Source organism: Motacilla alba, chromosome Z (assembly GCF_015832195.1).
Source record: "Motacilla alba alba isolate MOTALB_02 chromosome Z, Motacilla_alba_V1.0_pri, whole genome shotgun sequence".
NCBI classification, from domain to species: Eukaryota; Metazoa; Chordata; class Aves; order Passeriformes; family Motacillidae; genus Motacilla; species Motacilla alba.
The window spans coordinates 9,438,663-9,464,693 of record NC_052046.1 but is presented as its reverse complement, the minus strand read 5'-3'; the positions used below and the strand labels follow the sequence as shown (position 1 = coordinate 9,464,693).

At 55.5% G+C, this 26,031-nt stretch overlaps 1 protein-coding gene and 1 long non-coding RNA gene across 6 annotated transcripts in view; one reads left to right on the top strand and one right to left on the bottom strand.

The window, feature by feature from the left end:
* LOC119695597 (receptor-type tyrosine-protein phosphatase T-like) overlaps nucleotides 1-24,510 on the top strand; it is a 55,289-nt gene extending 30,779 nt beyond the window's left edge. For 2 of the 5 annotated variants that reach the window (XM_038124440.1, XM_038124439.1), the window contains exons 2-29: nucleotides 3,437-3,631; nucleotides 4,205-4,417; nucleotides 4,861-5,103; nucleotides 9,402-9,644; nucleotides 10,215-10,505; nucleotides 10,888-10,985; nucleotides 12,309-12,504; nucleotides 12,638-12,749; nucleotides 12,870-13,104; nucleotides 13,338-13,377; nucleotides 13,909-14,014; nucleotides 14,180-14,247; nucleotides 14,521-14,663; nucleotides 14,798-14,885; nucleotides 15,483-15,553; nucleotides 15,939-15,975; nucleotides 16,707-16,804; nucleotides 16,976-17,092; nucleotides 18,229-18,386; nucleotides 18,465-18,600; nucleotides 19,855-20,004; nucleotides 20,175-20,274; nucleotides 20,783-20,862; nucleotides 21,269-21,403; nucleotides 21,850-21,975; nucleotides 22,547-22,704; nucleotides 22,982-23,117; nucleotides 23,619-24,510. In XM_038124440.1, the coding sequence (XP_037980368.1) occupies nucleotides 3,437-3,631; nucleotides 4,205-4,417; nucleotides 4,861-5,103; nucleotides 9,402-9,644; nucleotides 10,215-10,505; nucleotides 10,888-10,985; nucleotides 12,309-12,504; nucleotides 12,638-12,749; nucleotides 12,870-13,104; nucleotides 13,338-13,377; nucleotides 13,909-14,014; nucleotides 14,180-14,247; nucleotides 14,521-14,663; nucleotides 14,798-14,885; nucleotides 15,483-15,553; nucleotides 15,939-15,975; nucleotides 16,707-16,804; nucleotides 16,976-17,092; nucleotides 18,229-18,386; nucleotides 18,465-18,600; nucleotides 19,855-20,004; nucleotides 20,175-20,274; nucleotides 20,783-20,862; nucleotides 21,269-21,403; nucleotides 21,850-21,975; nucleotides 22,547-22,704; nucleotides 22,982-23,117; nucleotides 23,619-23,693 (3,848 nt within the window). In that variant the 3' untranslated portion in view covers nucleotides 23,694-24,510. Of the gene's footprint in view, nucleotides 1-3,436; nucleotides 3,632-4,204; nucleotides 4,418-4,860; nucleotides 5,104-7,235; nucleotides 7,915-9,401; nucleotides 9,645-10,214; nucleotides 10,506-10,887; nucleotides 10,986-12,308; nucleotides 12,505-12,637; nucleotides 12,750-12,869; nucleotides 13,105-13,337; nucleotides 13,378-13,908; nucleotides 14,015-14,179; nucleotides 14,248-14,520; nucleotides 14,664-14,797; nucleotides 14,886-15,482; nucleotides 15,554-15,938; nucleotides 15,976-16,706; nucleotides 16,805-16,975; nucleotides 17,093-18,228; nucleotides 18,387-18,464; nucleotides 18,601-19,854; nucleotides 20,005-20,174; nucleotides 20,275-20,782; nucleotides 20,863-21,268; nucleotides 21,404-21,849; nucleotides 21,976-22,546; nucleotides 22,705-22,981; nucleotides 23,118-23,618 lie in introns of those variants that run through there. The other 3 variants (XM_038124438.1, XM_038124441.1, XM_038124442.1) reach the window with 3 other exon arrangements.
* A 333-nt stretch (nucleotides 24,511-24,843) lies between these two features.
* Nucleotides 24,844-26,029, bottom strand: LOC119695600. The gene is made up of 3 exons (XR_005255254.1): nucleotides 25,991-26,029; nucleotides 25,842-25,887; nucleotides 24,844-25,356 (listed from the first exon to the last, which is right to left on the bottom strand). It is a non-coding gene; the product is annotated as an uncharacterized LOC119695600 (long non-coding RNA).
* Between the last annotated feature and the right edge of the window lie 2 nt (nucleotides 26,030-26,031).

The following is a 26,031-nucleotide window of genomic DNA, read 5'->3' as shown; positions in this document are numbered from 1 at the left end:
AGGGGAGCCCGGGAGGAATTTAAAAAGTGGGGCCAAATGACCACCTCCATTCCCAAATTCAGAGAGATGCTGTAAGACCCATGTTTTGTTCTCAGAGGCTTACAGTGCAACTCTCTAATGCAACTGGAAAAACAGTGGTTTTCTCTGTGGAAACAGTGGTTGCTTTTCTTAGCTTCTTTCAGCAAGCACATGGCATCAAACACAGCTGAGAGAGCTTGGGAAGCAAAGGATGAGTCACAGAGAATCCCCCTGGTGCTTGCAAGGGGCCCTGTGGGCTGAGAAGAAGCAAGGAGGAAGCAAGATGGTTTGCCTGCAGGAGTGCTCTCCTGTGTAGTCTTTGTGTCCAAAGGGCAGACACACTGCTGGCACACATGTGGTCTTTGCAGAAGCACATTTCACATGCCTACCCTTGCCTGAGGCTGTGCTGGATTGTGCACTGCACCCCAGCAGCATCCCACCATTCCAGCTCAGCAGGCACTGACAGGAACACTGAGGAAACCCTGGATCAAGTCTGCACGTCTGTGGAGGCCTTTTTATCTGAAACAAAGACAACAGAGAAGAGGCTAATGTCCCTGCAAAGGATTAAGTCTGATAAGTGCCCAGATCTAAGAAAAATGATCAGCCGGAGTCCTGGTGAAGGTGGACACCTAGTCAGAAATGTGTGGCTGTTATGCCAGCTCAGTTTGTGCAATCCCTTCACACCAGCCCAGGAGTCTTACACAGCACCTTGTAAGGTGTTTTCTTGTGCCCATAACCAAGGAAAAGTAAACTGAGTTGCAGGGGGCAAAAGAAGGGGCTGGCATAATGAAGACCATCCTGCTGTAGGAAAAGACCAGGTTTGAGACCATCTGAGGCACGTGAAGGGGCACTAATCCACCTGATCAGATGCATGTGTGGGTCCTGAGGGTGGAGGAAGTGGCAAAGACACTATCCATCACAGCTGAGAAGTTGTAGCTGGCAACTTCCAGTAAAGCTCCCATGGATGGTAAAAGGAGAAGCACAGCCCCTTTTCAGAAAGGGGAAATGAGGGAGACCCAGGGAACTACAGGCCAGTCAGTCTCCCTTTGGTGCTGGGCAAGATAATGGAGCAGTTCCTGCTGGAAATTATTCTGAGGCACATGGAAGTCATTTGTGATGGCTTCAAAAGATCAAATAATATCTGAGTAATTTGTTGGCCTTCTATGGTGAAGTGACAGCATTTGTGGATAAGGGAGGAGTGATTGACATCATCCACCTGGACTTGTGCAAGGCATTTGACACTGTCCTTCATGACACCCTTGTCTTCAAACTGGGAAGGTGTGGATTTGATGGATGGACCACTCCATGGGGGAGGAGTTAGCTGCAACACTCAAAGTGTTGCAGTCAGTATTTTGATATCCACTGGCACAGGATGCCCAGTGAAGCTGTGATTGCTCCATCCCTGAAAGTGTTCCAGGCTAGACTGTGGATGGCTTTGGACAACCTGGTGTAGTGGAAGGTGTCCCTGTGCATGAGAGGAGGGCTGGAACTAAGTGATCTTCCTTGGGAACCTTCTGGCCCAAGCCCTTCTATGCTTTTATGAAAAACTAAATGAGTCATAAGTGCCTGTAAACAATATTTAGCATAACGCTCAATTAGCCTCATTTCAGTTGTTCAGAAGTAGCACCTTTTAGTAGAAGGAAAAAGTACAAACTTTAAACAAAGACTAGTTCTCATTTTTGCTAAAGTAAGTCTGCTTTATATTACACCTCTAAAGCAGCAACCATGAGGTGTGGCTTTTTCACCTTACCCGTGGCCACTGCAAAGGAAGCCTGGCAAGTCTAGAGAGATTCATTCACAGTTACTTCAGCAGTAAGAGCTTTGCTCTATGAAAAGACTCAGGGAGAGCTGCAAGCAAAGCAGAACTCTGTTGTGCACCTGCATTCACCCTTGCCAGCACAGCATCCATGTTTGTGGAAAGACACTGTCCCAGATACCTCTTGAAATCTGCACCTGTGTCAGCAGAGTGCCTGCAAAGGAGAATTTCTCTTTTCCTCCTGGTTTCCTGCCCAGCAGCTAGCCATGTGTGGTGCTGCCAGTAGGTTTTGGGTGCTGAGGAAGCTGTCACAGCTACCAGTAGGCGTGGAACAGTTACAAAGGAAAAATGGTGAGGCCCCCTCACACTGAAGTCAAGAGTGGGGCCATGTGGGAGAGACCAGCCATGCTCGTGAGCAGTCACAGCCCCTTCAGCTCCTAAGGCTGCCTCCACTGCAGAGTTTCCATGCCCTCAAACTGCTTCTTGCATCAGGCCAAGCCTCACATGGCTCTTTTCAAGCAACTTTCTTCACAGTTCTGTGGCACCTCTAGGATCAAAGAAAACCCATCAGTGAAGAATCTTCCTAGAGGCACAATTCAGGGCCCTGAAATGCAAATTAAAACATGGGAAATGCTTTCATGAGTAGCTCTCACCTGACTAAATTACTTGATGCTCAGTTTGCCAGTCTGGGGATATTTTTTTTTTCCCACTTATTTGTCAGGGGTTTCATTCTGTCTGGGGAGGTGCAGCTATTGTGGTTCGCTACTGCATGAGGTCTGCAGAGCTCTCCTGCTTTCCTGGGGAGTCCTGAAGCCACTTGGGTGTTGTAGGAAGCACTGCAAACTCTCTGTGCCTGCCTGACTGCACCCTGCTAACACTGGACAAAGACTGGGTAGCTACAGCTAAATTGATATGGTAGAGGAACACTCACAGAGAGTTACAATTGTTATGTGAGAAGTGGGGTCTGGTCAGATAGAGACCCAAATGCAGATCCATGCAGAGAGGCAGCAGCACTCCTGTCTAGAATTTAATGAAAAAAAATGAAGATTTACTTCAATCAATTGCCCAATCTACAAGTTGCAAAACACAACCAAATGTGCAGCTGTTGAAATACCTACATGCTGTTAAGCCCCTTCACCCCACTCAGATGAGGGGGTGTCACTTGGGTGAGGATGGCAGGGATATGGAACAGGAGGGAGCTGCTCCTAGGAGCCAGCAGATAATTGTGAGAGAGACAGAGCAGAGGAAATAACAAGTGTAACATCCAGACCAAAAGCAAAGTGGCAACTTGAATGGGATTTTGCTGCAAACAAGTGGGCCTGTGGGTGTGAGCAGAGTCCAGCAGAGTCTGGTGCACTCCCACAGCCCCTGCATTTGTGGGAGAGAGCAGCATCCCCCAGGCTGCTGGACCCCCCTGGCTGGGGTGTCTCCACAGCAGCAGGTGGGCAGGATAACCTTGTGGATAACCCTCCTGCACTGCCCCTCAGGGTGTGGGGAGGGATCAAGCATCTGGGGGATGGGGCTCATCCTGGGAGGTGCCATCTCTGCCACCCCTCTGAAGAGAGAGGGATTGGCACCCCTCCAGATGCAGCTCCCTCATCCTCATGGATGCTGCTGGAGCCCGGTGACCCTCAGGCTCTGCCTCCTGGCCTTTGCACACAGGAAAATGTAAACTCCCCTCCAACTGGGACTCCAAACTGCGGTTTGCTCCGAGGAAGAGCGACTATGCCTTGAACGAAGTGGTGCAGCTCAGCTGTGCTGGGAAGATTCCTGGAAAGTTTGTCCCATCTGTCGCAGAGATTCAATGCATTTCCCGAGGGGACGAGATCCTGTGGAATGAGACTGCCACCTGCAAGGGTAAGCACAGCCCTGCACCAGCCTGACCCAGGGTCCTGAGCTGGTGGCAGACCCTCTGTGACCTGCTCATGCAGATGCCAGTGCAGGAATGGCAGGCCTGGATGCCCTGGCTTTCCCCCATGGCCTGGCACTGACAAGGCTCTTTTTGTCTCAGCACCTTGCTGTAGGCACCTGCTGGGGGGTCTGTGCTCCTGGGAGGGGTTCAAAGGCAGGAACAAGGCTCCCTGCACTGGGGGCCACATTGAGCCTTCCAACAATGGCTGGGTGTATGGCCAAGGTGGTGGGAGCAGATGGAACTCTGTGTGAAGCCTGGGAAGGAATTCAGTCCCTGCCCAGCCTTTTCCAAATGGAGCCTGAGTTGGGAAGCCTGCAAGACTCTAGTAGGCATGGATGGCACTGCTCTTGGGGTGGTCTGCTGCCACCAAGAACTCTGTTCTCGGCTGCAAGAGAGGGATCACCAGTTGAATGTGGTGACCAAAGGAGATGGGCCCTGTCCAAATCAGAGCGAGCGATATCCCAGCAGACCACTTCCCATCCTGCTTACATGAGCTCCTTATCCTCTCCTCTGTGCAGAGAGATGCCCACAGCCCCAGTGGGACTCACAGCTCCAGTTTAACCCAGACCAGAGATTTTACTGGGTCACTGAAGAGGTGTCACTGAGCTGCTTTGTGAACGACGCTCCTCCCCTTGCTATGATCAGATGTGCAAACTGGAAGGGTGTTTGGGAGGTGTTGGACATTTCGGGAAAATGGCAGAGGCTGGCACAGAAGCTGATCTGCACCACGGGTAAGTTGGGAAGCAGTAGGTCTCCCCTGCCATGTGCACTCTGCACTGTGGAGGGGACCTGGACATCCTGCTGTGTCTGTGAGACACCTTGGGCACAGCTCAGAGTCAGGTCCCAGTTGGGAGCAGTCTCCAAGGTGGAGAGGGTTAGAAGCCTTCAGCGTGGGACAGGTTTTCTCCATCCCTGCATCTGCCAGTCTATTCCTGAGTTGTATGTCACAGGGAAGTCAGAGGGGATCCTGATCCTCAATTTTCACCTCTCTCCCAGTGTCCTGTATCACCTCCTTGCCCAGGCACATGCTCTTTTTCTGCTCTTGAGGGTCCTTGGGTTTCCTCATGGTGTTGAATGCTGTCATTAACCACAGCTCATCATGGAAAAGCCTTGGTCCCTCTTCTGCCTGAGCATTTCCTTGCTGAGAAAGACTCTCACACTTTCTCCCTGACAGCAAAATGCCCAAAACCTCAGTGGGATGCAAGACTTCAGTTTTTGGAGGACAAAACTGAATACCCACAGAATAGAGAACTGACACTGACCTGCCCCGAAGGCCTTGAGCCCTCCTTCCCTGAGGTCAAATGTACAAAGGGAATTCAGGGAGTGAGTTCTGGAAAGCCAGTCTATGTGGATGCCTGGTGGGGCAGGAGCAGCGCAGGTGCCTGGACGCGCATTGAGGAGGCTGTCCTGTGTATGGGTAAGTGAGGCTGCAGCAGCTCTCCTGGGTCTCCCCTCTGCCCTCCCCCTGCCTGGGGCTGTGTTGCCTGTGCAAACTGCTGGAGAGGACAGCGCAGCCAGGAGACAACAGACCAGGCAGAACCAGCTGGGCAAGCTGAAATCCCCTGCAGTGCTGCCTGAGCAGGACAAGTCTGGGGCTCCCAGCCGGGTGCCCAGGCCAGGGGCAGGATCCAAGGCTGCCCCCCAGGTGCCCATGGAAGTTACAGGAGCTTTGTGTGCCTCCAGGGGCCACCCTGGAATGCACAGGTTTGCTTGTTCCCCTGCTGGCCCATGGATAAGGGACCTGGGGGACATCTCCTGATCCTGCAGGGGTTGGAGCAGAGGGGAATGAAGGGAGCCCTGAGGATGCTCAGCCCTTGGCACTGGGACAGGAGGCTGTATTGGATGCACCTGGGGGAGGAGCAATGCCATCCATCAGGAGATGGAGATGCAGAGCTGTCCCTGGCAGAGACACAGCTGTGCTCAGTGGGGCATGGCAGTACATGGCAGTGCTCAGGAGAGATGCACAGGGAGAGATAGGATGGGAATCTCCCTGCTTGGGGCTGTGGGAGGTAGATAGGAGTGTTCACAGAGAGAAGTGGGTAGATAGGGGCAGGTTCATGGATGAGTGATCCTTCACATTTTAAAAGCACAAGGAAAGGCCCTTCCCAACAAGGCTTGTCCTCAGGACACATCCCAGCAGATGGATGTGTCACCTTCCCTCTCCCTTCATTGTCTGGAGGGGTTGCTGGGATTTCTCTCCCACCACTCACCCAGACCCATTTCATCACCACCACCTAAAAAACTTTCACCTCTGACAGAAATGTGCCAAAGGCCCCTGTGGGACTCCAGACTCCAGCTGGCACCAGACCAGGAGAACTATAAGAAGAATGAGAAAGTGATGCTGAGCTGCCCTGAGGGTTTCCAGCCACCCTTCACTGAAGTCCAGTGTCAGACTCAGTTCCAGTATGATGTTTATGGGACACGTGTGTATGAAGAATTTTGGCTTGGAAGAGCCTCCAGAGATGCCTGGGTCCCCATTGTGTCCAGTGTGGTATGCATTGGTAAGGGAGGGACTTGGAGCAGGATAATCCTCTGCGGGGGGAGATCCTGAGAACATCTCTGAGGGGGGGCAGCAGGGGAAGGCCAGGGTTTTTCCTTGGGCCCAGCACTGTGAGGATGGAAGCTGTGGAAGCAGCTCCTGCTTCCAGGCCAGGAGGAAATGGCTCCAGTTGTGCTCTCCCCTGGCACCAAAGGATGGCTGCAGCCACACAGCTCAGAGGGTTTGAGGGAGGCAGCATCCCTGTGCTGCTCCCTCTGAGCTGTGGTGCAGCCCAGCTGCAGACACACCCTCCTGGCAGCCCTCTGTCCTCCCCAAGATGTCCTGATGTTTGACTGAACAGGGGCAGTTGTGTCACTGGAGAAATTCACCCAGTGGCTGACATTCGGTTTCCCAGTGCACCATGACCCCAAACTCCTCCTGCTCCCCTTTGAGAGGGCTGCAGTGACCACCTTCACTCTCCCTTTCCATCCAACCGGGCTGGGGTGGCACAGGGACAAAGCTGCTGGCTGTGGTGCTCAGCTGGGCATCTCTGGTCTTCTGCCATCAGGGATGTTTGAGAGCAAAGCCTCTGCACAAGGGGCTTGTCACAGCATTTCCCTTTGTGGCAAAGTTGGTCTGCACCTTGTGAGATCCCTTGTGTGCCCCTTTGGCAGAAGGCAGATTGTATTTTAAACCCCTTCAGGCCTCACAAACCCTCTTGCAGAGGCTTGAACAGGCAAGGGCTCCTTCCAGAAGCCAGCATCCTTCTCTGTAGGAATCACTGCCACAAAGACTCCCCCTGTAGCATTGGACAAACTGCTGGGACCAGCTGCTCAGCTACGGCCTACTGAGCCTGGAGCATGGTGAATTTGGTGAGGAGGTGATGAGAAGAAGGAAGGGTTGTGTCAGGAACAAGGGGCAGGGGCAGGTAAAACAGGAGATGTGAATGCACAAGGCACTGCTCAGCCCCTGTCCCCCTGCCCAGCGGTGTGGGGCAGGAGGAGAGCAGCCAAGGCACCGAGTGAGGGAGAACAGGGAGATACAGAGTGTAACAAGGGCCTGGCTGATCCCTGTGGCAGGGATGAGCCGTGGCTGAAGGGCTCTGCATGCCAGCAGGAGTGCTGGTGCCATGGCCCAGCAAGTGCCACCTGAGCTGGGCTGGGTGACAGGCCTGCATGAGAGGCTGGAGGGAGTCCCCTGGTGCAGGGGTGAGTGTCCTGGGAATGTCCCTGCTCTGAGCTTTGGAGGAGGGAATATGGTGCCCATGGACACAAGTGTGAATGGGGCAGGTTCATGGGTGAGTGATCCTTCACAATTTCCAGGCATTGAGAAAGGCCCTTCCCAACAAGGCTTGTCCTTAGGTCACATCCCAGCAGATGGATGTGTCACCTTCCCTGTCCCTTCATTGCCTGGAGGGGTTGCTGGGATTTCTCTCCCACCACTCACCCAGACCCACTGCATCATCTCATCTCCAGCCCATCTAACACCCACTTTCACCTCTGATAGAAGGGTGCCAAAGGCCCCTGTGGGACTCCAGACTCCAGCTGGCACCAGACCAGGAGAACTATAAGAAGAATGAGAAAGTGATGCTGAGCTGCCCTGAGGGTTTCCAGCCACCCTTCACTGAAGTCCAGTGTCAGACTCAGTTCCAGTATGATGTTTATGGGACACCTGTGTACAAAGAATTTTGGCTTGGAAGAGACTCCAAGGGTGCCTGGGACGCCATTCAGTCCCATGTGGAATGCATTGGTAAGGGAGGTACTTGGAGCAGGATAATCCTCTGTGGGATGAGATCCTGAGAACATCTCTGAGGGGGGGCAGCAGGGGAAGGCCAGGGTTTTCCCTTGGGCCCAGCACTGTGAGGATGGAAGCTGTGGAAGCAGCTCCTGCTTCCAGGCCAGGAGGAAATGGCTCCAGTTGTGCTCTCCCCTGGCACCAAAGGATGGCTGCAGCCACACAGCTCAGAGGGTTTGAGGGAGGCAGCATCCCTGTGCTGCTCCCTCTGAGCTGTGGTGCAGCCCAGCTGCAGACACACCCTCCTGGCTGCCCTCTGTCCTCCCCAAGATGTCCTGGTGTTTGACTGAACAGGGGCGGTTGTGTCACTGGAGAAATTCACCCAATGGCTGACATTCGGTTTCTTAGTGCACCATGACCCCAAACTCCTCCTGCTCCCCTTTGAGAGGGCTGCAGTGACCACCTTCACTCTCCCTTTCCATCCAACCGGGCTGGGGTGGCACAGGGACAAAGCTGCTGGCTGTGGTGCTCAGCTGGGCATCTCTGGTCTTCTGCCATCAGGGATGTTTGAGAGCAAAGCCTCTGCACAAGGGGCTTGTCACAGCATTTCCCTTTGTGGCAAAGTTGGTCTGCACCTTGTGAGATCCCTTGTGTGCCCCTTTGGCAGAAGGCAGATTGTATTTTAAACCCCTTCAGGCCTCACAAACCCTCTTGCAGAGGCTTGAACAGGCAAGGGCTCCTTCCAGAAGCCAGCATCCTTCTCTGTAGGAATCACTGCCACAAAGCCTCCCCCTGTAGCATTGGACAAACTGCTGGGACCAGCTGCTCAGCTACGGCCTACTGAGCCTGGAGCATGGTGAATTTGGTGAGGAGGTGATGAGAAGAAGGAAGGGTTGTGTCAGGAACAAGGGGCAGGGGCAGGTAAAACAGGAGATGTGAATGCACAAGGCACTGCTCAGCCCCTGTCCCCCTGCCCAGCGGTGTGGGGCAGGAGGAGAGCAGCCAAGGCACCGAGTGAGGGAGAACAGGGAGATACAGAGTGTAACAAGGGCCTGGCTGATCCCTGTGGCAGGGATGAGCCGTGGCTGAAGGGCTCTGCATGCCAGCAGGAGTGCTGGTGCCATGGCCCAGCAAGTGCCACCTGAGCTGGGCTGGGTGACAGGCCTGCATGAGAGGCTGGAGGGAGTCCCCTGGTGCAGGGGTGAGTGTCCTGGGAATGTCCCTGCTCTGGGCTTTGGAGGAGGGAATATGGTGCCCATGGACACAAGTGTGAATGGGGCAGGTTCATGGATGAGTGATCCTTCACAATTTCCAGGCATTGGGAAAGGCCCTTCCCAACAAGGCTTGTCCTCAGGTCACATCCCAGCAGATGGATGTGTCACCTTCCCTCTCTCTTCATTGCCTGAAGGGGTTGCTGGGATTTCTCTCCCACCACTCACCCAGACCCACTTCATCATCTCATCATCTCCAGCCCATCTAACACCCACTTTCACCTCTGACAGAAACGTGCCAAAGGCCCTCGAGGGACTCCAGACTACAGCTGGCACCAGACCAGGAGAACTATAAGAAGAATGAAGAAGTGATGCTGAGCTGCCCTGAAGGTTTCCAGCCACCCTTCACTGAAGTCCAGTGTCAGACTCAGTTCCAGTATGATGTTTATGGGACACCTGTGTACAAAGAATTTTGGCATGGAAGAGACTCCAAAGGTGCCTGGGTCCCCATTGTGTCCCGTGTGGAATGCACTGGTAAGGGAGGGACTTGGAGCAGGATAATCCTCTGTGGGATGAGATCCTGAGAACATCTCTGTGGGGGGGCAGCATGGGAAGGCCAGGGTTTTTCCTTGGGCCCAGCACTGTGAGGATGGAAGCTGTGGAAGCAGCTCCTGCTTCCAGGCCAGGAGGAAATGGCTCCTGTTGTGCTCTCCCCTGGCACCAAAGGATGGCTGCAGCCACACAGCTCAGAGGGTTTGAGGGAGGCAGCATCCCTGTGCTGCTCCCTCTGAGCTGTGGTGCAGCCCAGCTGCAGACACTCTCTCCTGGCTGCCCTCTGTCCTCCCCAAGATGTCCTGATGTTTGACTGAACAGGGGTGGTTGTGTCACTGGAGAAATTCACCCAATGGCTGACATTCGGTTTCCCAATGCACCATGACCCCAGACTCCTCCTGCTCCTCTTTGAGAGGGCTGCAGTGACCACCTTCACTCTCCCTTTCCCTCCTACCATGCTGGCTGATGAGCAAGGTTGTCTGACTGCAGAATCCCTGCATGACTGGGGTAGGAAGGGAATAAATTGACCTTCTGGCAAACTTTCCTTCACAGAAGTGCTCCAGGTTGACCATAAGACCTTTGAGATTTCCAGCACCAGCATCCAGCTGAAATGGACCTGCAGGTTCCCTGATGCCTGCCACGGCATGAGGGCCATGTGCCGGCTGGCAGCACCTTCCTCCCCTCCCTGTGAGGCTGAGGAGGTGAACGGAGAGCAGATGTTACATGGCCAGGAGGGAACTTTCACCTGCTCCCCTCTGCAGCCCTTCACTGAGTACATTGTCACCATTGACTTGCCCCCCAACACAACCCTGTTCTCATGGTTGTTCATGACACGGGAAACAGGTACGTGCACAGAAATATCAGAGACAAGGAGCAGTGCAGAGCTGTGTCACAGGGTGGATAGATGTTCCCCTCACCTGTCAGCTCAGCCTGATCATTTGCTCTGTGCAGGGATGTGCCTGGGATCAGAGCTGCTTGGGTCCTGTGGAGCTCTGGGGAAGGGGCTGGGAGAGCCCTGAGCAGGGCACAGCCCGTTCTCATTGTCCCACTGCACACCACACTGCCGTGCTTCCCACTGCTGCAGCACACGCAGCCTTTGCAGGGGACAAACCCTTTGCAGGGAGTCCCTTTGCGGCCTGTCCCTTGGCCAGGAGCTGCTGCAGCCTCCTGTGGCCTCAGCCCCTGCCCATGGCCCTGCGTGTGACCCCACTGTCTGTGCTTGCAGTGCCGGACCAACCGCAGCAGCTGTGGCTGGATGCCGACAGGGGCTCTCTCAGGTGGAGCGCGCTGCCCTCCTGCAACGGGGAGATCATCGGATACCAGGTACCGAGGCACCGGGGCAGACCCTCACCTCCCGGCCTCCAGCTCTCTGCAGGCACACTGGGAGGTGTGGGTGAGGGACAGCTGGGATGAGCCGCAGTTCCCAGCCAGTAAATATCTGGCTTTGATGAGCACAAGCATTTTCTGTGTCATTCTCAACATTCTTCATGCTGTGGAGATGCCCAGCAAGGTGTGAGGGCTCCGTGTCCTCTGGGCTTACTTCCTGGGTCTGCTCTGCTTTGGGTTTGGCAGGCTTTTGGAGGCTGTTGTGCAACACATGGTGACGTGTCTTCTAGGGTGGCATCCCAGGGTTTCCTGTGCCTCTTGTGTACTTGTTTCTCGTTCCTGCCACAGAAAAACTTGTGGTTTGAGTAATCCTCTGAAAGTCCCTCCTGAAAGCCCCTTCTCCTGCGCCGTTCTGTTGAGTTTTCCTCAGTGCATGGCTAGAAGCATCTCCTCTGTCTCTGGATTTGGGACACATTCCACAGCAAAACCCTGCGCTCCAGCAGTGGGACAGGGTGTGTGTGCTGGTGACATTGTTCTCAGAATGCTCTAGGTTCCTCTCTGAGGACAGGTCTCCACAGTATGACAGGGACCTTTCAAGCTGTTTCTTAGCTCTGTCCTGGAGAAACTGTCCGACAAGCTCTTGACAATGCTGTGAGCCTGTTCAGCTGGTTCCCTGCCCCCAGACACCATGAAATAATGAATGCTCTTGAAAAGAATAATTTTATTCCACTTTCATTTGTCTACACTTTTGCATAAACCCAGAATATATTTCTGTAAAGACAGCAAGTGAGAATGGACAGGGATCTCATGAAAAATTCAGATGATGCATGGGCAAATGGGGACCCTTCATCTCTATTACTCATGGAAACTTTAGTCGTTCTCCTTTTCTCTTGAGAAAGCCTTCAGAGCCCAGCTTTACACAAGAGAAAAGAGAAGTTTAGATTACTCTGGGGGAGGATGTCGCCACAGTGCCTCTGGTGTTGCAATACACCTGGAGTGACCTGTCCTCGGGCTCAGTGCATCTCTCTGCAGCCCTTCAAACGAGCAGCCTCCTCTTCCCCTCTCAGAGGCTCAGGCCTTTGCTCACAGAGGGTGCTGCTCACACATCCTCGGTGTCGGCTCCAGATTCCTCCCCTCCTCTTCTCTGTTGTGAGCTCCCCGCATGGGGCTGAGGCTCCCGCCCGTTCCTGTCCGGAGCCTTGCCCAGGCACAGGGGGCAGGCACGGGAAGGGCAGGCTGGCAGGGACGCCGGCAGCTGCGGGCACCTTGCCAGCGGGCAGGCGGGAGCCGCTGCGTCCCAGCTGCGTCTCCTGTCCGCAGCTGAGCATCACAGCCAGGCACGCCGGGGACAGCAGCGTGCTGGAGAGCGAGCGGCTGCGGCTCAATGGCTCCGTCACCGAGCACCGGCTGCCGGAGCACGGCCCCGGCAGCAGCTACGCCGTGATGATCCAGGGACTGACGGCTGCCGGAGCCGGGGCCGCGCTGCTCAGGGAGTTTCACAGCAACAGCAGCTCCGGTGAGCTTTGCTGGGGGGCCGCGCCAGGAGCCCGGGCGCAGACGAGCCCCGCTCGGCAGCCTGCGCTGCCCGGGGCCGTCCGTGCTGCCCGCCCGGGCCTGCCGACGCTCGTTCCCCGGCTGCTCCCCTGCAGACACCCCGCGGCCGCAGGGCATCGGCTGCCGCAGCGCCCGCGACGTGGCCCCATCGCAAGGGACGGCCGTGCTCCCCCTGCGCCCCATCGCCCGCGGCTCTGAGGCCGCCAGGTGAGCGCAGCCCCGCGCCTCTGCAGCCCCGCCGTGGCTCTCCCCGCGCCGGCGCTGGCCCGCAGACGCCTCCCTCGCCCCGGCGCCCGCGCCCCGTCCCAGCGCCTCTGGGCCCCGCAGGGAGCACCAGCTGATCGTGGCCACGACGCGCGACGCCTCGCTGGTCGAGAGCATCTGCTCGGGGCAGCCGCGCCTCTCCAATGGCAGCGTGTACCTGGCCGCTGTTCTCAACCTCACCGCCCCCACGGACTTCGTGCTGGGCGACGGCAGCCGCGGGCAGGGCCGGCACAACGCTGCGCTCAGCCCGGGCCGGGACTACACGGCCCTTCTGCGCCTCGTCCGCCTCGGCCCGCAGGTACCCATCGCGGGGCTCCTGCTCGCTGCCCGGCTGCCGCCCGGGCCTGGGCCCCTCGCTGCCTCTGCGCCGCCTGGGAGGCCGCGCTCCTGGCCCGTGCCTCGGCACCGCGCTGTCCCTGGGCTCCTGGGCCGCAGCCGAGTCGCTCGCTGGCCCTGGCTGGGGACCTGTGCCTCCAGCCGGGCTAGCGCCGCAGGAGTGGCCTGAGCTCTCCCTCCTGTCTCCTCCAACAGGCAGAGAAGTTCACCTGTGTCTGCTACAGCTTCTCTGTCGGTAAGTGTCTCCTTGCTCATGGTGCCCAAGCCTCTCTCCTGCTGTTCCCTTTTGCCAGCCTGGCAGCTTCCCTGGATGTGAGCTGGCCCAGAGCAGATGTTGTGGAGTATTGCCATACTTTGGTCTTCATTGAAGTTCTCTATATTTTGAGGCTATCTGTGGTAGTTGGGCTTTGGACATCCTCAGGACTCTTGGGTAGGTGGGGGCCCCGTGGCCGCTGGAAATTGCACATCATCCCTGCCATCACAACATATTTAGTCCTAGTCCCAGTAGTCCCCTGGTGTATTTGCAACCCATCAATGTAGATTTCTTACTTGGCAGTGTCTGGGGCCTTCAGGGACACAGGTTTCTCAGTGGAGGGTATTACACCAAGGAAGCACCTGCTTTTTCTGCCCCAGCTCAGCTTTTCTCTAATGCAAAGCCTGGGGTGGAAGACAAGAGAAGTTGCTTTTCTCTCCATGTCCCTGTGGGATGTCCCAATTCCTGGTTCAGGCTGTGCAGGAGCCTGAGCCTGGGCTGTGCTGCTTGCAGGGCAGGAGCCGTCGTCTCTGCTGTACAGCAAGCCAGTGGTTATGACAGTAGCACTGACTGTTGCATTCCTGGCACTGGGGATTTTGCTGCTTTTTGTGGTCTTCAGGTCAGTATGTGCATCACCTCTCTTGCCCTCTGTGAGGCATTCAGCAGCTTGCAGTGGCAGGGAGTGTCCAAGTGGAGCCCGAGATGAGGCAGGGTGGTTAGACTGGCAACAGCTTCTCTGTCTCTCTCTTCTGCTGGTCTGTGCACCTGACTTGCTGTTTTGCAGGCTAAAGTGCAACAGTTCAAGAGGCTCAGAGAACAGCAGCACTATACCCCTGAGAGGATGTCAAAAAGGTGAAGTATGAGCAAGGGCCCTGTGTGCCTTGTCTGGACAGGCAGGATGATTGCAGGTTCCACAAGTTCCTTGCAGGAACCACCTGATCAGAACTGGCTGGCACAGGGAAAGGGACTCCTCCCAGGAGAAGGAACCTGTGTGGGGAGGGACAGTCTAAGGTTTGGAGAAGTTCTGGCTGCTGCAATGCCATCTCAGTCCCAGCTGCAGAGTTCCAGGACTGGCCAGTTTACCACCAGTTGGATACTTAAGTCCTGTCCTTGTGGTCTCTGCAGATGTCTGCAAGCCAAACACACAGATCCCGGTGGAGGAACTGCTGGAGGCTCTGAAGATGTTTAAGAGGGAAGAAATAGAGGCAGAACAGACAGATGATGAATCAGTCAACAGGCATGGTGCTGGGCTTCTTAGAGAATATCAGGTCTGGTTTAGCTTTGCTTTCCCACCTGGCTGCACTGCCCACTCCTCAGCCCTTCCCTGGATGTGATGCAGTTGGCCTTGGCCAGCCCCAGAATATATCCCAATGCTGAGTGGGCTTGTTTTCTTCCTCTGCAGCAACTGTCCTCCACTTTGTTGCACCCCTGCAATGCTGGAAAGGAGCTCTGTAATCAAAACAAGAACCGCTACAAGAGCATCATCCCATGTAAGCAGAGCTCTCCAGAGACTGGCTCAGGCTCTTGGAGCTGGCTGGGGTAGCACAGGATGCTAGGCTGGTGTAGGTGCCCCTCCAGCACTTCAGAAATACTGAGCTACTCATCTCATCCTCCATGGCCACTAAAACCCAGAAACATTTCTGGCCCCACTCTTTTATATCCTGTTGGAGTATCCTTGTTCTGCTCTTCAAATCTTCCTGCAAACTTAATCAAACATCATATTCCTGTTCCTGATGAACACTGCCTAGTCATTGCTGAACACTGTCACGTCCCATCCAGAGGCAGGTATTTGTGGGAAAGTGGAAGGAGTGACCTAATTTCTTCCAAACTTTAAAGCTCCTCTGGGCCGCACATGGTGTGTACATTTGGCCATTTCATAATCTTCCTTAAAACTCCATTGCACTTCCTGCTGTACCATGTCACCCTTTGTCTCATCAGCTGTTCTTTAACCCTGAACATGTCCTGAGGCCTGGGGTGCTGCTGAGGAGACAACAGACAATTACAGACGTTAATAAATTATGCCTTCCCCCTTAATCAGTCTCTTTGTTGCTGCCCTAAAGCATCAGTCCACCTCCCTTCTCTTTCAGATGATCACTGCCGTGTGGTGCTGCAGTCCTCTGACAGCGGGAATGGCTACATCAATGCCAGCTATGTGGATGTAGGTAGTGAGGAATTGTTACCCTGGGAAGGGTAGGAGAGGTGCCTGGCAGGAGGACAGTCCTGCTCACATGGGGGGCCCTGAGGTCTGGCACTTTCTGCCCTAAAGTTTGGGGTGTTGCTTCCCCTGAATCCCCACTGAGCTGCCTGGACTACTCTGGGTTTGTGTGCAGCTCTCACCTCAAAAAAATGGGACCCATGTGAAGGGACAGGAACTGAGTTGCAGCCCCTGGGTACCCACTGTCTGTGCTGGCCAGGAGAGGTGCTGTGGGACACACTGTGCTGAGAGTTCTGGGCTTCGGTGCCTGGGGGATGGATCCTTTATTTCATTCCCTGTTAAACATTTAACTCATGTGATCAGAGCTGTTTGAATCTCTCCCCTGCAGACCTACCGAAGTCCACGCTTCTTCATTGCAGCTCAAGGTAGGTGCTCCCAAACCTCATCCTCAGGAGATGCCATTCACTACCCTGAGCAATCTGGAAATGGGGAACTGGAATAGCAGCCAGGGAGCTGTGAATGGCTCACTTCAAGTCCCTGTATCTCCAGGGTGTCTGGGGTTGTTCAGTTCTCTCTGAACAGTTGTTACAGGTGCTACAGGGCATGGAAGGTCTCAGTGGTAGCTTGGCAGCAGCTGGAGCTGGTGTCTGCACTGCCCAGTATGAGGACATGGTCCTTCCATGCACAAGCCTGGTTTGTTCCCTTTGGCAGCTTGCATGACAGGAACAATCCTGCAAGTGCCTGACATGCCTGCGCCCAGTGCACTCAGATACAGTCTCCTCCCACTAATGCAAAGCCTGGATGGGTTTGTCTGCTCTTTGCAGAGTGCAATGAGAAGCTCTTGGCTTCTGCAGAGCTCCAGAAATGCTCCTTGGAAAATAGGGCCCCAAATGTGGGAACAGCTGACAATCATCCCAAGGGTCTGCATGCGGGAGCCCCTAAAGCAGCAGTGAATCCCTTACATGGGCTCATCTTCTCTCCCTTCTCCTTGTCCTAATTTCTAACATGGTGATGAAGCTGATGTGGCCAGCACCCCCTTCAGGTGCTGATGTCCCCTGGCTGTGCCTCTGTGTCTAGGCAGAGGAAAGCCTGGGAATGTCCAAAAATGTGTCCATGGCTTGGAAACTTGCATTGCGCTCTCCTCTTCCTTCCCAAGGTCCCTTGGCTGGGACAGTGGTGGATTTCTGGCACATGGTCTGGCAGGAGAAGACCTCAGTCATTGTGATGCTGACAGGCTTAGTGGAGCAGAACAAGGTAGAGAAAACCTCTCAGCCCGTGCTCACCTTGGGCATTGCCAGAGCCCAGGCTTCCACGCCTGCTGTGCTCCCAGTGCAGCTGTCAGTGGGGGCAGGGAGCAACACTGCACCCCTGCAAGGCTCTCCTTGTGAGTTTTCCTGTGCCCAGAGATCTCACTGCTGTTGACAGATCAAGTGTGAGCAGTATTGGCCAGAGCAAGAGCAGGTCTACGGTGACTTCACTGTGACACTCAACAACACCTGGACCAGCACAGGCCTTGTCAAACGCATCTTCAGCCTGCAGAAGGTAAGCCAGGCATGGAGCTGAGGTGGGAATGCAGGGTGTGTTTGGGTTCCAGCAGCTGGTGGGAGCTGTCAGATGTGCACCCTGTGGGGAGCCTGGCCTCCAGCATAAAAAGGTGCAATGTTAGCAGGTTGCTATAAATGGAATCCATGCCAGGGCATCAGTCCCAGGTTTCTGTGCCAGGCAAAGGCAGTCAATCAGCTCCAGTGGTCACCCCAGAGGAGTCTGGACTGATGTTGCACGTGGGAATATTGTAGATTCTTGAGGGCTTGGGTGAGATGATTACAAAGGCTATAAAAGCAGATAAAGGGAATGGAATGGAATGGAATGGAATGGAATGGAATGGAATCTCTGCACATGCCGGGTGATGGGACAGGTGCCTGCCTGTCACCTGAATCAATGTGCACAAGGTCCACACTGAAGCTCCTTGGTCACTCACAGCCCTAAACCTGGGCACATCGTTTATGGTTTAAGATAGCCTACATGAGGTCATTTTCCAAGATGTGTGCTCCTGCTGAAGTTACACATCAGACAAAGGGCAGAAACGCAAGGAGTTGCAAGGAGGGAAAACAGGTACAATAGAAAGAAATTGCAGTTACACATATTCCTGTCATTTCTTGTCTTGGCCAGAGCAATATGGAGCTGAAATGTGAAGCTCCAAGAGCACCTGATGGTAAGATGCAGCATTAGTTCATGCCAAGTGAATGTGATGTTTAGGGAAAATCACAACGGGCTGGTAACAATGACTACATTAACACTACTGTAGTAACAGCCTTAGGGTATATCTTTTCTGGGCAAGCCAGGGCTTTTTGATGACTCTGGAGCTACCCTAAGCTGTGATTTGTATCATTTCCCTCTGGGGCACGAGCTGCTTTTCCTGCTTTGCGTTCACTGCTTCACGGTGAAGCAGAGGACAAAATGAAGTGCGTGTCTGTGTGATGGGTGAATCTGCCCTTTACTGTCTGAGGAGCTGGAGTGGAGCAGTCCTTATGGTGTGGTGCTGGAGGGAGCACTCTGTGCTGGTGGCCCTCTCAAGTGGATTTCTCCACTGCTGCCTCCTTGTTGGCATGCAATCACTTGACACAAGTTTCCTGGTCGCTTCCAGCTGCCTGTTGCCAGCCGTGTCTCCCTTTTTGCAGGCAGGCTGTGCTCTCCCAAGAGCCGTGGAGCAGTTTCACTACCTGCTGTGGCCGGACCACGGGGTGCCCAGAAACCCGTCCCAGCTGCTGTGCTTGGTGGAGGTGGTGAACAAGAGGGTGCTGGAAACGCCTGCGGGCCCCGTGCTGGTGCACTGCAGGTGCCGCGCTGGGGGCGTTTGGGTGCTGGGGCACAGGCGGCAGGGGCAGCGCTGACCCGCGCGTTCCCGTGTCCCCAGCGCAGGCATCGGGCGCACAGGCACCTTCATCGCCCTGGACTTCCTCCTGAAGATGGGCAAGGCTGAGGGGAAGGTGGATGTGTTTCGCTGCGTGCAGCAGCTGCGGGAGCAGCGGGTCAGCATGGTGCAGACCAAGGTGAGGAATTTGCTGCCTCCACACCTCGGGCTGCAGATCCAATGCCCACCTGTGGGAGTCGGCACAGGCGGGTGGCCAGAACAACCACAAAACCATGGCTGAAATGCCAAGAGTAAATTTATTTCATTACCTGCCTAGCTGGAGGATGCCACGGGGAACAAGTGGGAACACACCAGCACCATCAGGCTCAGTCCGTCCCGGGGGACAGTGGGGCTGCTCTTTTCACCCATTTAACAATGGCCTGTGCATGTGTAGTTGACCAGCTGGGCAGTGATCTCCTCTGTGTCTTTGTCATCTCTGGTCTTTGATCTCTCCCAAAACAGAGAGCTCATCATGTTCATGGCAATGGCCTCCAGGTCTCTATAAACACCAGCGTTCCCTCTACATGGATTCTGCTCCCCAAAGCAGACCGAGGATAAACAGCAGTAGGCTGCTTATACACAATATATAGGATTTCTCACATTGCCATTTCCAGACCTTGGTATTCCCAGCTGTAAAGCCACTTGAGACAATCCACCATGCTCCTCCTGAATGAAAAACCATTCTTCTGCTTTTAACCCTTTGCTGTCAACACCACTCTTCCCAGGGATGTGCAAAGCCACATTAGCCATGCTGTTCCTGATCTAGCCATAGGGACTAGGGCTACCCTGTGATGGAGACTGAAGGATCTTTTCTCGGTGCTGTGTCCAGTGCTAGTTGAAATCTGCATTTCCTTGAGACTCTCTGAGGTATCAGCAGCATTTGTATGTATTGGTCACCCTGCCACACAAGGGCTGTCTTGTAGGCAAGGCTAACGAATGAGAGTCCACCTGTCCCTCTGGCTTTCAGGATGCCTGCCCTCCTGGCAGCTCCTGGGCAGCAGTGTCCTGGCCTAGGGACTATGTCCCCGTGATCTGCTTAGTGCTGGGCTCCTTCAGGGAAAACCAGGTTGGGCTGGCCCAACCAGCCTCTTGTACAGGGTCTAAATGGTCCGCAGGTTTTCCGGGCTGCCTTGCCCAGAGCAGGGTCAGGTCTGAGAGGGAGCACTAAACCTCAGGAAGATGATCTTGTCTGGGTGCCTGGAGTTGCTGGCTGTGTCCCAAAGCAGGGCTGCCTGCAATGAGAAGTGTCTGGCCTCAGGGATCCGCAGCAGGAAGGTGAAGGATGAACCTGGCTTCACTTCTGGCACAGTTTGAGGACAGCTGGTGATCTGGAGTTCCAGAGCTCCTCCTGGACTGGCTCCAGACTGTGCAGCTGACCTGTGTCCTCCTGCAGGAGCAGTACAGCTTCCTGTACGAGGCGCTCCTCGAAGGCTTGCTCTGCGGCAACACCGGGGTGCCAGTGGAGAGCATCGCCAGCCTCGTCCACTCCCTTCGAGAAGATGAGACCTCAGGCTGCAACAGGGTCCTGGAGAAGGAGTTCAAGGTACCAGCAGGAGACGGCGCACTGGTGCTGTGAGGGCTCATCTGTGATGCCAGCGCCCTCTCTGCGCCCCTCCCCAGCAGTGGGATGGAGATGGGGATCATTTCTCTGCAGTGGCCCAAGAAGGTGAGTTGCTGACAGGCAGGACTGACTTGGGCACATCATCTCTACAGGCCCTGCAGAGATTTTCTGAGTTGTTCCAGCTCCTGCCATGCAGAGAAGCAGAGAAACCTAGAAACCAACCCAAGAACCGCAAGCCAGGGATCTTGCCAGGTAACACGGGCAGGGCTGGGCAGCCTCTTGCTCTAAACCCAGAGCCTGACAGCAGCATGGGGGGAACGATGCTTTCCTGCTGCTTCCCTCCCCAGCACATGACACTGGCAGGTTCGGCTCACGGTCCAGGCATTGTATTCTGGTTAGTAGATAACAAATACAGATTAGGCTGATTCCTTCTGAGCCCGTTGGAGGTGCATGAGGTACACCTGGGATAAATATGTCCCTGGTCTAAACTTCCCCAGAGAAGAAGCTCAGATGAGGCACATAGGGAGCAATGAGGAGGGTGGATCTGCTGTGCCCCCGGCCACAGGGTTTTGGGCATCCCTCAGCTCAAGGTGCCCTGAGCTGTCACAGCCGTGGGTGTGGTGGTACCTGTCCGTTCAATCCTCTCCATCCCATGCTGCAGGGAGCTATGTTGGCTGTCCCTGTTGCAGGGAAAGCATCCCGCCTCTCTGTAGGGAGAGAACGAGCCATCGTTTCCCCCCTGTGCTCCTTGCCTCTGCAGCGGACTCCTGCCGGCCCATCCTGATGTCCTCGGTGAACGCAGACGGCTCGCCAGCTTACATCAACGCCGTGTTCGCCAGCGTAAGGCTCCGGCCGCCGCGGGAGCGGGAGCTGCTCGGGCAGCCGGGCGCCTCCTGCGCGGCCCTGCTCCAGCCGGGGCAGAGCAGCCCGCCCGGGGGAGGCGTCCCAGGCCTGGGGCTGCTGCACGGAGACTGCTGGCCCTGCTGCCAGGAGATGGCCCCCGCGATCGCGATCGGCGAGCCCTGCCTGCGCAGGCAGCGCGGCACCGTGCGCCGGCACAGCCTGCTGCGAGCTGCGCCCGGCGGCGATGGGCTGAGAGGGAGCGGGGCGCTGGCATGAGCTGCTCTGAGCAGGGCTGCGGTGGCCTGTGCCTCCTCCATCTCAGCAGGGAGCCGCTCCCGCTGTGGCAAGGGCTCTCGGGGAATGAGGGACGCTCTCTCCACAGGCATCGTCGTGTCTTTTGCAGACGTACACCGAGGAGGAGAGAATCATCATCACACAGCTGCCTTTCCCCACCACGCTGGTGGATTTCTGGGCTCTGGTCTGGGATTACACTTGCACATCGGTAGTTGTGCTGAATCAACTCCAGGAGCTGGACAAGGTCAGCAGCCCAAGCTCGGACAGCTCTCCCCTCTCCTGGTTCCCTGTGGGGCCGAGCGGTGTGATTCCTGCCTTTGGCCCTGCAAGGGTCTTACCACGAGAGCCCTGCTTGCACCAGGACCTACCGCAAACCTGTGGGGCTCCACAAGCTGGGAGAGCCCTGAGGACAGTCCCAGCAGCAGAGCTCCACAGCAGGGGTCTGTCCTCGGTCTCACTGCAAACGAGCATCCCTCGGGTCGTGTTGACCCCTACCCAGGTGTCCCCTCTGATGGAGTGTTGTCCTCTGGCTGCAGCACTGGGTTGGTGCCCAGCAAGTGTCTGGTAGAGCCGTGGGCATGCGGCTTATGGGCGAGGGGCTGGTATGAGCCCACCCATGGGAGGGGCCGAGCCCTGCCCTGCGGGCAGGCGGGAGCCATGTGTGATCATGCACCTCTCGCCCTCCCCCAGACATACGTGCAGTTCTGGCCCAGCCAGGGTGAAGATGACTATGGCCGCTTCCACGTCCAGCTGATCTCAGAGGAGCCTGGGGCTGGCTTCACCACCTGGACACTTGTCCTCAGCAACAGGCAGCAGGTGGGCCCTTTGCTCAGAGCTGGCAAACTCCTTTGAGAAGAATCTTTGCACGAGCTGGGAGGAGCAGCTGTCAATAGGCTTTAATTTGGGGTCAAAGTCACAGCTGGAGATGGCAGAGGGATCTGGTGGGGTCCTGGCAGGGCACTGGCCAGAGCAGAGTCTTTTGCCTCGGCAGAGAGGTTAATCCCAAGAAAGGGAGGCTGCAGGCAGAGGTAGAACTCAGAGGTGTTTTTGTGTGCCTTTCCAACTGGAGGACAGCAGCTGTGGATGGAGTTTGTGCATCTCAGTGGTTCATGGAAGGGGAATTATTGCAGGCAGCTGGACACAGGACCGGTGTCAGTGTGAACTGCACCTGGTACTCAGCTCTTCTCTTATGCTCTGTCTGTCTGTTGCTCTCAGAGCACTTGGTGCAGAAGAGCAAAGTCTGGAGTGGCATGTCCCACTGTGGGGCTGCTCCCTTGATCCAGTGTGCACAGCTGAGGCAGGACTGGCATGCACTGTTCCTCCCCTTCCCTCCACAAAGCCAACAGGTCTCTGCTCTGCCCAGCCCACTGTCTTTCTTCCCCGCTAGCCCAAGAAATCTGCAGTGGAAATCCGGTTACATCAACTGACGGACTGGCCCATGCAGCAGCACCTTCCCCCACACCCTGACACCATCATCAGCCTGCTAGGGAAGGTGGAGACGCACCATCGGCAGAGCCAGGATGGACATATCCTTGTCACCTGCTGGTGAGTGATGTCTCCTGGAGGAGCAGCCATGGCACAGAGCTGGACACAGCTCAGGCTGGGTCAGCGATGTTGGTCACGGTTCCATCTCGGGTGGACGTGTGGATATGAATTCAGCTAGGTTGAGGGAGGAAAGGCTTCTCGGTGGAGGCTGGTTGGGTGTGGGATCTGTGGCCAAGATCATCCTGGTAGTGTGGGGGGCTAGGGGGACACCTCTGAGGCTCAGTCCTGCCACCTGCCATCCCAGAGCAAATGAAGCTCCCCTTGCCCTCCTCCACAGGGACGGAGCCAGCCGGAGTGGGATCTTCTGTGCTGCTAGTTTCCTGTGTGAGCAGATCCAAAGCGAGGGCATGGTGGATGTGTCCCAGGCTGTGAGGATGCTGAAGAGGAGGCGGAGACAGTTCATTAGAAATGTGGTAGGTGCTGACTTCAAACCCAGCTGGGATGGCAGCACCACAACAAGAGCCATATCTTGCATTGCCCCAGTAGCTGCCCCTCTGTGCTCAGCTCATCCTGAGGCCAGGTGCCAATGAGATCTTTGAAAGCTCCATTTTCTGCTGCAGGGACATAGCCACTCCCTCAGTGGCAGGTTCTGCAGAACTGAAGGGGCACCAAAGCATCCTGCATGATGAGTGGTCCCTTTTCTGGTCCACCTGGCTGCTTAACACTTTGTGTCATGGATGTTGGCTCTCCTGCCAAAACCAGCTGGCTCCAGTGCTGGTGTAGCCCATCCTTGCAGCTCCTGGAGCACATGGCAGGATTCCTCAGCTGGGGAAGGTGGGCTCAGCTGGGAGGAGGAGGGTGGACTGCAGCTGTGTCTGGCATGCTGTGTGTCAGGAAGTTGCTGGAGACCAGTGCTGACAGGCCACTGCAGGTGCTGGTCCACCAGAGTCTCATGTGCATCCTTTTATCCACAGGAACAGTATGGGCTCTGCTATGAACTAGCCCTCAGTTATTTGAATTCATTTGAAACCTATGGGAATTTCAAGTAGGGCCATGACCACAGCCTGTCTCTAGATGGGACTTCTGCTCCCTGCACAGCCCTTCATCAGTAACAGTGGAAGCAAGAGGGAGAAAAAGGGATGTGCATGACCCCAAGATGCTTCACTCTCCTGAAAAACCACCCCAAGGGTCCTTTGTGGCTTGAGAACACAGGCTAGACTGTCTCCAAATTTTGGCCAGGCCTTGAAATGGGAACCTGAGCCTCTGCCCAGCATTTGTGAAGGAACTTCTCTGGAATCACAGCCTGAGTATGCAGACCAGAGCACAGGCACCAGGACTTCACCTATGCTTCCCGATGAAGAGAACAGCTGTCCCATCCAGGTTCCCTTGTCCCCTCAGGTACCCCAAGGAAAGTGGGATAGCACCAACACCCACATTGTGTTTGGTCAGAGAAGTCTCAAACTGCTGTAAGATCCATGGTGCTCAGGAGCACAGGATATGTGTCCTACTTTGGGAGAAGCACGAAGCCCAAAGTCAACAAGAGCCAAGAGTGGGACAAGCCGTGGTCCTGCAGGGCTAAACTGGTCCTTCAAACCCCACACAATCTCTTCCTGGGGCTGCATCTTCCTGGTGCTGCTCCAGGTGCCAGTGCCCTACCAGCTCCACAGAGGCTCCCTCATCAGCCTGTGCTGCACCATGGTAATCCCAGGTTACGCTGTCTCCGCATGAATATGCTGGATGTGTTTCAAACAGCACCATAGAAACAGGTTCTGTCTTTGCTGCACAAAGGCAGAAGACTCCGGAACCAGGAGTGACCCCATGGCTTTCTGTCCTGTGTCTCACCAATAAAGGCCAGGGTGGTGGTGACCCGTGATCTTTGCTTTTCTTCCAGGTTTGACCTGGTACAGGGGCAACAAGGGAGCTGAAAGCACAGAGATACCACAGCGTGGGCACAGAATACATTCTTGGCCAAAATGTGTGTGGAGGGCCATCGCCCTTGATGGGTTCCCACCACACATCTGCTTCAAACTCCCATTAGAGCTGTCCTGCTCAGCTCAGTAGGTCAGAAAAGCTGTCAGGCAGCACTAGGGGAATACAGGATCACAGCAGCCCTGCTCATGGCTCCCCTCAACAAGGCCCAGTTAGCTCCCTGCAGGGAAATATCACCCCACAGGGGCAATGAGGGGACCAGGCAGAAGCTGTGTGGGACAGGCAGCCCCTGCAAACCATAAGCCTTTATTTGTTGTCGACAGAACAGGCAGAGTCACAAAGCAGAGGGCAGAAGGGCTGGGAACCCAAAGGACAGCAGGAGAATGCCATCAACCTGAGCATGAGTTTAGGACTGGGAAATCTGGCATTTCAGTGCTGCCTCCAGGAAAGCAAAAATGAAAGCAAAGCCTGGAAAAAAGGATTACAGAAAGCCAGATTCAAAGGCCTTAGAAAAGCAGTAAGCAAACCCTGGGCGGTGAAGGGGCTGAAAATGAAAAAGCTCAGCCCTCCAGGGCCTTCTGTTTTCCTCTTGCCCTGCTGAATTGGATGAATTTCATGGGATCCCCATGCTGGTCTCAGTCACAGGAGAGCCAGGGGACATGGCAGCCATCAGCTCTGGGCTGGGATTATCCTTCCCATTTTCTCCACGTCCTCACTGCTCTGGATGTCTCCATGGTCCTGGCTGGGGCTGAAGTGCCTGATCTCCAGCTTAGCCAGCTTTACCTGTGGAGAAAAAGGGCACTCCGTGTCAGAGACAGGCTGGAGCACACGGCAGTGCCTGCCACAGCCCAACCCCTCCATCCCAGCTGTGCCCAAGCACAGGGCCCCAGAGGTGCTGTCAGTGCTGAGGTGAGAGCAGCAGCCCCTCAGCCTGGCCCTCCTCAGACCCTTCCCTGCAGATCCCCAAGGAGGGTGGCACAGACATGGGTCACTCCAAGACCTGAGCCTTCGGGATGCTCGTCTTTGCTCACCCTGTCTGTGCTCCAGGCACGGAGCACTGCCAGGGAGCAGGCTCTGCCTCCATGTGGGGCTCAGTGGGCAGAGCCATCCTGATTGTCCCCAGCTAAGGCAAATCAGGAGTGCAGTGTACAAACTGCTGCTTCTCCTGAAACTCAGGTTCTCCTGGGAGATTGCTGCTCTCATCCCACCTGCCGCACAGCCCAATAGTCCCCTCTGTGATGGTTGTCTGCACAATTGCATTTTCCTACCTTTTAATTATCCTCCTTAGTTTTGTTGGGCAAGTACTTCCTTTTCCTGGAGAGGCAAAGGGCAGTCCTGGGTAAGAAACTGGCATTGTGTATGTACCAGCTGACCCTGTCCCCCTTGTACCTGCTGAACCTGTCCCCTCCCTACTCACCTGGAGTGCACAAGCCACAGGATGACTGCAACCACAAGGCG